The 12,538-nt window shown below is 42.6% G+C and overlaps 1 protein-coding gene across 1 annotated transcript in view; it reads left to right on the top strand.

Moving 5' to 3' along the window:
* Positions 1–12,538, top strand: part of SNX1 (sorting nexin 1) — a 64,819-nt gene that overhangs the window by 31,792 nt on the left and 20,489 nt on the right. The window contains exon 9 of the mRNA XM_056572634.1: positions 3,823–3,936. Within this exon, the coding sequence (XP_056428609.1) occupies positions 3,823–3,936 (114 nt within the window). The remainder of the gene's footprint in view (positions 1–3,822; positions 3,937–12,538) is intronic.

Below are 12,538 nucleotides of genomic sequence, written 5' to 3' on the forward strand. Positions count from 1 at the left end.
ATTTTTCTAATATTAGATGCCTCAATATTGAAATTCGTAACAAAATTGTATCTAAAGGGATTATGAAGCTGATTAGAACTGGATTTTTTAGAAATAGATGTAACCAAATCAGATTGTTTTTTATCTTTCACCTTCATATATATGCCTTAGTAAGAAGCGATTTAGGATAGCCCTTTTGTATAAAGCGTTGTTTTAAAACCTCAGCTTGAGAGATAAAATCTGAATCAGAGGTGCAATTTCTACGCATACGTAAATATTGGCCGAATGGCACCCCTCTTAGCCAGCTTGGATAATGTGCACTATCGAACTGTAAAAAGCTGTTAATATCGACAGATTTGAAAAAAGTCTTCGTGGAAATAGTGCCATCGACTGTTTTATGGATATCAAGGTCTAAAAATTGGATGAAATTTTCTGCATAATGCATGGTAAATTTTATACCCCATGTATTAGTGTTCAACTCATGCACAAAAAGGTCAGCTTCGTGTTTGGTACCTACCCAGATCAAAAAAAGGTCGTCTATATACCGACGAAAGAAAAAGACAGACTTAAAATACAGGGACTGTGCCATGACAAGGGACTCGAATCGCCCCATGAACAAATTAGCGTAACTAGGGGCGAATCGAGTCCCCATGGCACAGCCCCTATTCTGCCGATAGATAGTATGATTGAATTCAAAAACATTATTAAGAAGAATAAATCTAATAGACTCCAGTAAAAATTCTGACTGACTGGAGTTAAGTGAGGGGTCCTCTTGTAAAAAATGATTAATTGCAGGAACACCTAAATCAGTGGAGATGTTAGAATAGAGGGAGCACACATCCAGGGTAAGAAAACTATAATGAGGGGGTAGGGATAGAGCATGTAGTTCAGAAATAAGTTGAGCTGAATCTCTCAAATAAGATGGTAATTGTAAAACAAAAGGTTGAAGAAATAGATCTATAAAGTGGGAAAGGTTTGCAGTAATCGAACCAATACCTGAAATAATAGGTCTACCAGGGGGATTGGTTAAACATTTATGTAATTTGGGTAGATAATAAAAAATAGGTAAATTATAATTTTTAATATTAAGAAATGTGTGCTCCCTTTTATCCAACAATTGTTTTTCTGTAGCTCCACCTATAAGCAAACAATACTGTGAAAAAATATGAGGGGAGGGGTCATAAGAAAGCGGAGTATAATATTCAAGATCTGATAAAATTCTAAGGGCTTCATTTTTATAATCAGCCCTATTCAAAACAGCAACCCCCCCACCTTTATCTGCAGGGCGAACAATAATAGATTTGTTGTTCTGTATGGATTTAATTGCAATTCTCTCAGCAGAAGTTAGATTATCATTTTCCTTAAAAATAACAGATTTATCACATAAATTTGAAAAATCCTGCATGACCATATGATAAAAAGTCTCAAGATGGCTGCCACGATTGTGTAGAGGGTAAAACGAAGATTTGGGTTTTACTGGTACATGACGAGCTGGGGTCATGTCAACTAGTGTGGTAACAGGAGTGGAAGTGTTATCAATATTAGAATTACAAACTCCCAAATTCGAAATTTGGGGGGTATTAGTAGTTTGATGGTCCGATCTGTTCTGGATAAAAAAGTGACGGCTCAATGTTAATCTACGAATAAAATCGTTTAGATCTAAAAATAACTGAAAATCGTTCGGACGTGCAGCAGGACAAAAAGTCAGCCCTTTCGCAAGTAAATTAGTTTCATTTTCGGAAAGTATATAGCTAGATAAATTGAAAATTTTTATAATTTCTTTTTTTGTTATTAATTTTTCTGTCTTTGAGATAATTGTAGAGGTGGGTTGGCGTTTTCTCTGACCTCCTCTGCAACCTCTGGGTTTTCCTTTCTTTTTATGGATTGTGTTCGATTTGATGTCTTTATGAGGGGGTAATACTGAGTGATCGTGCGTAAGCGTACATCCAAATTGGCATTGCACGCTAGAGTGGCATCTGTAGTGGGAGGGCAATTGTAAAAAGAAGATGAGGAGGTGGAAGCAGGAGTAGAACTCCCTGGGGTGTCAAACGTATCGTATTGTGAGCTATCAATAAGTGTGGAACTCATGTCAGACATAGAAACCTCGTGCACCGTGAGAAGGGAGGGATCAATGGAGCAGTCGAGAGAATTACAAGGCTGCCCAACATAGAGACCCCCCCACTGCCCCGGAACCCGGGTCCAACCCATGACAAGGATCCAAAAAAGTGAGAGGAGGAAGCAAAGGACAGACCATGTTAGGTGCTGGTCTGTCTAATGATAAGAGAGTATTAGTGGTAGTGTTATTAAGCACATTAGTGTTAGAATTAGCAGGAGTAATACGTGTACTGGTAATGATTTTTTGGCTACAACTTGCATTAGTATTAGCAGTAGACATAAAAGATTTATTCGCTGATGATTTGGTTTCAGAAGTGATTTGATTTTTCTTGTTATTAGAATTTTTTAGATTAGAGTGTTGGGAATTACTACGAGCTGAATTTACTATAGTTCTGCTGTGTTCAAATTTTCTGTCAGTCCCCAAGGGAGTGACAGACGATGTTTTAGGAATGGAATTAATTGGGTTTTCCTGTTTTTTAGAGGATAAAGTGTTATTAGACATTTGTTTCTGAGGATTATATCTTGGCCATTTATGTATTTGGCCACACATGTAATCCTGTTTGTCACGATTGAACTTATGTACTTTTTTATTTATGGTTTCTATCTCCAATTTTTGTAATCTATTAGATAGAAGTCCTTCAAGTTTATGATATTCAGAATAACCCGAAAAGGTTGCCAGAGTATTTTTAATGGACCTAGCTTTGTCCCGATAATAGAGGACTAATGTATTTCTTTTGTCCAGGAGACGAGTGACAAGTCCCCTTGAACAATTTTCCGTAAATTCATCCCACTCTTTAGTAAAAAGAGGATCCTCAGGAAAGGAGGATTCAAAGGGTAATCTCAGACCCCTCGGGGTGAAACTATCATTAAGATATCTTTGTAAAAATAAAACATCTAAATTGTGCTGCAATTCAGACTTACAACAACTTTCATAATCATTAAAGAGAGCCGTCAATTTACTAAGATCGTCCTCTGTGAGGGCTCCCGGAACAAAGCCACCAGGTGGTGCAGGGTTAATTTTTACTGCACCTAAGAGTTGGCTGATCAGGGAGTTCCTAACATGGTCACGATCAGGAAAATACTCCATGTCCGAGCAAGGAGAGCAATAGAAAAAAATATATATAATAATATGAAAAATAAATGAGAAATAAAAATATGATGGTTATCGACAATGAATGATAAATAAAAAGTGAATAAAATAAAATAAAATAGAATGACAAAGAAAAATATTAAAAAAATAAAATAAAATAAGAAAAAAAATAATAAAATTTTTTTTTATAAAAATAAATAAATAAATAAATAAAAAAGAAATAATAAAATCAAAGAAAAGAAATCGGTTACGAGTCTATAAAGGAGAAAAATAATAATGAGATAGCAAAAGGAGGTGACTAGTGACATGGACTGTGGTGCCTAACCTGGTCTCAATCACTGTTTCTGTATGTGACAGAGAATTTGACTGGCTTATTTAGTTACTGAACTGAGCCACACAGCCAGGCCACTGACTCGGAGTGAAAAGCATACTTTCTGCTGTGCTGACACAGCAGAAGCACAGAATTCTGGTGTCTGTAAGACGAATGCTATCCATGCAGTTGTTAAAAATAAGATCTAATAGCTATTGCATTTATTTCACATTTGAAAGGCAATAAAATAAATATATATTTTAACTGTGCTCTATATTGACAGTAAATATGAATTCATAATACTCCAACCAAAGTTTTTCTCTTTTAGCTTCCTCGTGCTGTCAGCACTCAGACTCTGAGTGGAGCTGGTCTCCTCAAGATGTTCAATAGAGCTACTGATGCTGTTAACAAAATGACCATCAAGATGAATGAATCTGATGTGGTAAGTACTAAAAGCAGCATAGCTGAAATACTGCAGCTCAGCTCTCACTTGAAGTGACTGTAAGATGAGCTTCAGTAACCCAGCACAGCCAGCAGAGAATGGAGCCATCAGCCTCGGAATCGGATCTGTGTATGGCTCTGGCAAACTGCTGTTTTTTAAGGGGTCATATCCAACCCATCTAAAATATTGATTACCTATCCTGAGAATAGACTATTAATATGTTGTTTATAAAAAAAAAAAATCTTTAATACCTTAGTTTTGGCTTGGGGACCACTGAGACACATGCTAGATTGCTTGATGCTAAATGTTATGGGTACCCTTGGCACAGTTCTATCACCATTGAATACTGTGTTAGCAATTCCACTGCATTTTAGAATCAGAAGGAAGAACACTTTATTATTTGTACGGTGCACTAACACCACCTAGTGGTGTTAATGGTTGTTGCTCTTTCCAGCATGTTACATAGGCTGGATTCATGTCACGTTTGGGGAGTGCATTGGAAGTATATCTTATATTACTGGCAAAACAGTATCTTGGCGTATACATCAGCTGACATAAAAGTACCACTTTTTTTTTATTTACTGGTGACTACATTTGGTTTTCCATTCTACTTCATTATTTTTATTTGGAGGACCAATTTTGTGATCTGCTGAGATATTGAGTTCCATAAAATAAATGCATACACTGGAGAAATGGAACGAATGTTACCAATAGTCTACATTTGGTCCATTTAAGTGATTGAGCATGTCACGCTATACCCCAGTATACCTTACATGTACTCTGCAGATATGATTTGAATCTATACTGAAATATATATTTAACCCCCCCTAAGGACCAAGCCCATTTTCACCTTAAGCACCAGAGCATTTTTTGCACATCTGACCACTGTGACTTTAAGCATAAATAACTCTGGGATGCGTTTACTTATGAATTTGATTCCAAGATTGTTTTTTCGTGACTTATTCTACTTTAATACAGTGGTAAATTTTCGTCGATACTTGCATCATTTCATGAAAAATTAGTAAATTTTTCATTTTTTAACTTTGAAGCTCTCTGCTTGTAAGGAAAACAGACATTCCAAATAAATATATATATTGATTCGATTATACAATATGTCTACTTAATGTTTGCATCATATAATTGACGTGTTTTCACTTTTGGAAGACCTCAGAGGGCTTCAAAGTTCAGCAGCAGTTTTCCAATCTTTCGCAAAATTTTTTAAATCGGAATTTTTCAGGATTTGAAGGGCCTTCAGAATTTTTCAGGATTTTGAAGGGCCTTCATATTAGAAATGCCCCATAAATGACCCCATTATAAAAACTGCACCCCTCAAAGTATTCAAAATGACATTCAGTAAGTGTGTTAACCCATAGGTTTTTCACAGGAATAACAGTAAAATGAAGGAGAAAATTCTCTGTGAGGGGTGTATTTTCCAAAACAGGGTCACATGTGTTGGGGGGGGTCCACTATTCTGGCACCATGGGGGCTTTGTAAACGCTCATGGCTTTCAATTTCAACACATTCTCTCTCTAAAAGCCCAATGGCACTCCTTCTCTTCTGAGCATTGTAGTTTGCCCACAGAGCACTTCTTTTTATCCTTTTACCGCTTGTGAAAATTAAAAGTATGGGGCAACACCAGCATGTTAGTGAAATTTTTTTTTTAAATGTCACTAACATGCTAGTGTAGACCTCCTTTTACCCCTTATGAAAAGGTAAGGACCCCCAAAATTTTTAACGCAGTTTCTCCCAAGTACGGAAATTCCCCATATGTGGCACTTAAAGGAGAACTCCAGAATATAAAAATTGTCCCCCATACTGCCGGCAGTAAAAAAAAATAAAGATGTACATACCTTCCTTCGCTCCACCGGGGCCTCCGGTAACCGACTCCGGTCTCCGCCACGATCCTCTTCCTGGTTGCCGGTGGTCGGAGATTCTTACTGCGCTCAGACAATCATCAGCCGCAGTGAAGTCCCGACTCGGCTGGCGATAGGCTGAGCGGCAGTGTGACGTTTTCGGCCCCGGCAGCAGGTGCCGGTGAAGTGAAGAATTTTGTGTCCTGAAGCGTTCTCACAATGCCGCTCAGCCTATCGCCGGCCGAGTCGGACTTCGCTGCGGCTGGTGATTGCCTGAGTGCAGTATGATTCTCCGACCACCGGCAACCAGGAAGAGGATCGTGCCGGAGACCGGAGCCGGTTACAGCAAGCACTAGCTCTCTTTCTGCTAGTACTTGCTCCCTATAGCCCAATGCACGCGGCATAATGCTGTATTGGAATCATCTGGCGGCCCGGTCTCCTACTGCTGTGATGCAATGCGGGGCGGCCAGATAATTTCGCTACAGCATTACGCCGTGCATTGGGCTATAGGGAGCAAGTACTAGCAGAAAGAGAGCTAGTGCTTGCTGTAAGTGCTGGCTGCCCGCATCACCGGAGTGCATAGATGAATGGGCGCCGTTTATTCTTTTACGGTACAGTACAGTAATAAGGGCTCTCAATGCTGTGACCTGTGGACCAATCACACAGCGTCCCCAGCACTGACATACAGGGGATAGGCATGGCAGCTGCGGGCATAGCCACGCCTATCCGACTGTTGCTGGCTATCGTTAAAAGCATTTTTTAGCATCATTAAAGCTCCTAGAAAGCAGCAAAAGGTATGATTTAACTGTTATTTCTAACAACTTTGTCAAGCTGGGGCTGGTTTATGGGGGTTAAAACTCATGACAGTTGCGCTTTAATGTAGTAGCTTTGTTTAATGGTGCAGAACAAGACCAGTTGTTAAAGTGGGTGTTAATGTCCTTTTCTGCGGACGTATTCAATTTCTGTAAGCCAGGTTGGACCTGGAATACATATGCGACATTTAAATGGAGATTCAACTTTTTTTCTTCATAAATAGCGACTATCGCATTTGATAAATACATGACCACTGCAAAGTAAAAAAAAAAAAAAAATTTTGGGAATAAGCAAAAATCAAAGCATGTATAGAAAAGTCACACATGCGCAAGTACTTGCAACTTTTTTATGCAAAAAAAATAATCTACTACGGAGCTTGATAAATCTCCTTCAAAAAATTTCAAATGCCACAATTGCAAATTTTTGGTCACATCATGTCCCAGAAAAAAACTTAATTGAAAGTGATCAAAAAGTCATATATACACAATGATGGTACCATTTAAATCTACAGCTCATGGGGCATGGCTTGGAGGTTGAGATGAGCGGTCGCACGCTGTGCTCTTGCTAAGAACCTGCTTTTTACTTATCCTGAGCCGAATACTGGAGTCCCTGATGCCGGTAACCCGTTCTAGGTTCAGAAATATGGCCCCTAAAACTCTCACCAATCTCTCACCGATCTCACCAAAGGGACCGAACAGCGGTCAACAAGCACAATATTACGTCCGCTCAGACAAACAAGATGGCGCCGGGCAGGCCGAAGCACATTCCTCTACCTCATCTGCTGCTGCGCAGGAGGCTTCCTCGCTGGAAGAACTGCAGGACTCACCCGAACCGACCCTGAAAAAGGTGAGCGATACCCTGCTTCAGGCTATCCATGCCTGCAATACCTCCCTGACTGGGAAGATGGAGGAAGTAAAGATAGATGTGGGCCTATTGAGACAAGATCTCCAGAACCTTCGAGACCCGGTCACTGAAACACAGATGCGGATCTCCAAAATCGAGGACACTATTGCCCCCCTGCCTGCCTCCCTCACCACCATGCAAGAACAGCTTGAACTGGCCAGACAAAAGAACGATGATTTGGAGAATAGACTGGGCCGGAATAACATTAGGGTGATCGAACGCGCACATCGTGTACCCTCCAGAACACCCATACCAGGGGCGCCGCCGCATCCGCTTTTAGCCAGGCTCCTGAACTGCAACGACCACGACTTGATTCTCCGCTCTGTGCGGAGATTGCCAGAGAGTACCTTCAATGCTAGCAGGGTCTCCATATTCCCGGACTTCTCCTCTGACTTACTACGTGGCAGAGCTACTTTCACGTCTATCAAAGCCCGGCTGAGAGAGAAGGGGGTCCCTTACTCCATGGCATGCCCCGCCCGCTTGCGGGTGTTGACTGAGACAGAGCTATTTTCTTTACTACTCCTCAAGAGGCAGACGACTGGCTGAATAGAAGACTGATGTGATGTGCCTGCTACTCTCTGCTGCAGAACCATGAAGCCTACACTGCGTGACCCTCTATGGAAGCCTCACAGTGGATGCCCTTGTTTGGATGTGCTCCTGCGTGATTCCTTTGCTGATCCTGTTTGCAGCTGTTGGACTCAGTTGAGACGACTATTGCCTTTTCGGAATGTTTGAACCTGAACTGGTCAGGTATGGAGTTTGCAATGCCTGGCTGCCCACACCCTATCCTTTGGCCCACCTCACTTTAAATCTGGACCCTCTCCCCTTCTTGGTTGGGTGGGCTCACCTTACCCCCCTGACCTCCTGTGGACCTCTGATGGGCTGTACAGCATGTATGGTATTTGCTCTCTTCCGTTCACTTTGGGCCACGGGACGTGGCAGGGGTGCCCTCTGTCCCCACTTCTGTTCGCGGTGGCAGTGGAGCCCCTTGCTTTGCGTATTTGGCTGGACCCTGATTACCTTGGAATGTCACTGGGAGTGTAGAGCGTATTGGGCTGTACGCTGATGGTACGATTTTATTTCTATCCAACCCTGAACTAACATTACCTCATGCTATTAGGTTGTTGGACAGGTTTGGTTATTTTTCTCGGCTGTTCATTAATTGGACAAAATTGGCTATTATGCCGTTGTTAGACAAACCCTGGCCCTCAGTTATGTGTGGACTTCCAATGGTGACACAGTTCAAGTATCTGGGGGTGTATATCAATAGAAACTCCTCGTTGGACTTGGCCTCCAATATTCTTTCCCTCTTGCCATATGTTTCAAATATGGGGGATGTTGCCTCTCACAGTCTCTGGCCATATTAACCTTTTAAAACTTATCATCCTACCTAAATGTCTCTATTCCTTAGAACATGCCTCTGTTCCAGTGCCTAAATATTTTTTATCCACATTGCACTCCCTTTTATCCCCCTTCATATGGGGTCCCAATAGACCTAAAATTCGCCTAAGTTATTTATTTATTTATTTTTTACTGTAATTTTTATTAAAGATTTTCACAAAAGAAAACAGGAGTTCACCAAAACGCAATCAAAGCTGAATCCGGGACGCAGCCCAGTACAATCACAACAGAGGCAAATGACAATCCAAGATAGAGACCAGGGCATGCAGAAACAATTGTAGATCAGAACGACTAGCCCCGACCTCAGATAAACCATCAAACCGGAGCAAATGTATATAAAATAAGGAGTTATATAGCTAAATACTCAAAGGAGAGAACTGGAAAACTCTCAAACATGAAGGACTGAGGGAGGAGACAAGAACAAAGACAGAAAGGAGACAGACAACAAATCACAAACACAGTAGGGGGAAGTAAGGAAGAAAGGGAAGGAGAGGGGGGGGGAGGGAGAAGATTTCAGTATCGCCTCAAGGAGGTTGCCTGTCAGAGAGACGGTCCCACGGTTCCCAAACTGAAAGGAAGGCAGGGATAGTATTATTCAAAGAGGCGGTGAGATATTCTAAAGAGCATATTTCACGTAAACGGGGAGAGTAGGTATGATTCAGAGGGAGGAAGAGTCCTCTTCCAACATTTAGCAACAAGTGTCTTAGCTGCCAAAAATATGTGCATAGCCAGTTTAAACAGCTTCTTGGGTAGAGCAGAGTGTCAAAGGTGCAAAAGGTAGACCTAAGGTTCCGGAGGGACCGATACTCCAAGAACATCAGAAAGTAAGCGACTCACCACAGGGATGTGGAATTCCTATCGCCCGACGCCCGGGACAAGCAGTTTCGGGCGCCGTGCAGGTGAATTTGTCCGGCCCTTAGCCCGGCTTCGGGCAAGCAGGGCCGGACCTGACAAGCGCAGCGGCGATCTGCAGTCTGTATGGAGCGGGCACCCGACTCCTGCCTGCTCCATACTCTGCAGCCCCCGGCTGTAAAAAACTGTGTCCTCCGAAGCAGAGCAGGGGAGATGAGAAGCTGTGTATTTGTCTTCTCTCCCCTGCTCTGCAGATCTGCGGGGGGAGATGAGGGGGCGTGGCTTCTTGCTCCCCGTGCAGACCTGCATCCTCTGCCTTCGCTCCCCCAGTTCTAGCTTCAGAGAGCTGGCGGGAGGAGCGGACGCACGTCTGCATGGGGAGACTGCATGCGGCACTCACAGGGGAGTATGGAGCGGGCGTCGGATTCCTGCCCGCTCCATACTCTGCAGCCCCCGGCTGTTCTCAGTAGCCGGGGGCCACCGCTAATAGCCAGCATGCGGCGATCGCCGCGGCTGGCTATTAACCCTTTAGATCACCGCTGTCAAAGCTGACAGCGACGTCTAAAGGGACATGTGAATTCTCCCTGGTGGGCTAGTGGGGTGGATCGCCCCCCCCAACAGTGCGATCGCAGGGGGGCGATCCACTATAGAGGTAGCCGGAGGGCTTACTTCTGCTTCCTGCTGTCCCGCTCTGTCATTGATAGAGCCTGGCTGGACCAGGCTCTATCAATGGATCACAGAGCACACAGATTAATTGAGTTCAATAGAACTCTATTCATCTGTCTGAGGAATCTAATGATTCCTCATAAGTCTAATAAAGTGTAAAAAATAAAAAAATAAAAAAATGTTTTAATAAAAGTTTGAAAGACACACATTAGCCCAGTGGTCTTCAGACTGTGGCCCTCCAGATGTTACAAAACTACAATTCCCAGCATGCCATGACAGCTGTTGACTGTCCGGGCATGCTGGGAGTTGTAGTTTTGCAACATCTGGAGGGCCACAGTTTGAAGACCGCTGCATTAACCCCCTCCATGTTAAAAGTTCAAATCACCCCCTTTTCCTATATAAAAAACATGTAAACATAATAAAAATAAACATATTTGATATCGCTTTGTGTGTAATTGTACAACCTATTAAAATATAACATTATGTATCCCATACGGTAAATGTAAAAAAAATACCCAACCACAGATTTGCAATTTTTATAATATCCCAGAAAAAAAAAGTTAAAAAGCAATTAATGAGCCCTCATACAGCCTGGTATGCGGAAAAAAAATAAAGCTACAGGGATTAAAAAATGGCAATTAAAATAATTTGAAAAAGTTCAGAATTAGTAAAACATTATGTAAACTATACAAATCTGGTATTGCTGTAATCAGGCGCCTAAAGTATAAAACTAACATGTTACCTCAACCACAAGGAAAATGGCGCAGAAAAGAAAACCACCAAATCTGCAAAATTATCTTTACTATTTCAATTTCACTTCCCTTAATATATATATATTTTTGTTCAGAGAATATGTTATTGAAAAATTAAAAGGCATCATTATAGTAGGGAGTTATGACTATTATAGGGCGAGGAGGAAAAAATTAGAGTGTTAAAGCGAAAATTGGTCCGGACAAGTGGATCGTCATGAGGGACAAGTAGGTTTTGCTCCATTTTAGTCCCGTGGACAAGTAGTTTTTTATAAAATTTCCACACCCCTGCACCAACTCCCAATACCCAAACCCACCCCACAACGCCAGCACTGGGGGGGGGGGGGGGAGAATATCTGGATTCAGCCTATTCAATAACTCTGGGGTATGGTACCAACCCATAATCAGTTTGTATTGAGTCTCCTTATAGGCAGTACATATGGATGCCCTAGAGGCCAGTTCCCATATTATTTTACATTGAGGAAGAGTGATAGCAAAATTAAGCGCTTCCTCCCAACGAGTCATATATCGGCGAGATACCTGGACTCCCCCCAGAGGTTGGATAAGCAACAACGTCCTAAGTTAGATGCCGGAATGTCCCTTCCTGATTTTTACCTTTTTCTACCTGGCCGGCCAACTCTGCTACATTTGTCAGTGGCTATTGGACTCCCCAATGCCTGACGCGGAGCAGTCTCTTTCTAGATATGTCCCTAATCTTTCCCCGAGACTCATACTGGAGAGTGTGACCATGGGAGGTGGAACTTTTTTGCCTCTCCACAAAATAGCTATCCAGGTTTGGAGGGCTGCCAAGTCTGTGCACAACTACACTGATATACCCTCTTATACTCCCATTTGGCATAACCCGAATTTCACACATTTAGATGGTAATCTTGATCCTATTTTTTGGCAGAACGCTGGGGTGCGGGCCATAGAACACCTATTTTCAGATAATGTGTTGAGATTGTTTGAGCAATTACAGACGGAGTATGATATCCCTAGGTGCTGCTTCTTTAAATACCTGCAGTTACGCCATGCCCTTAAAGGAGTAGTCCAGTGGTGACTCAGTGGTTTACAACTTATCCCCTATCTTAAGGATAGGGGATAAGTTGCAGATCGCGGGGGGTCCGACCCCTGGGGGCCCCTGCGATCTCCTGTACGGAGCCCCGACAGCCCGCGGGAAGGGGGCGTGTCGACCTCCGCACGAAGCGGCGGCCGACACGCCCCCTCAATACAACTCTTCGGCAATCTCCGGCTCTGCCATTGAGATGTATTGAGGGGGCGTGTCGGCCGCCGCCTCGTGCGGGGGTCGACACCCACTATCTCGGAAGAGAGAGGGGGCCCCGTACAGAGAGATCGCAGGGGGCC

This window comes from Hyla sarda, chromosome 4 (assembly GCF_029499605.1).
Source record: "Hyla sarda isolate aHylSar1 chromosome 4, aHylSar1.hap1, whole genome shotgun sequence".
Lineage (NCBI taxonomy): Eukaryota > Metazoa > Chordata > Amphibia > Anura > Hylidae > Hyla > Hyla sarda.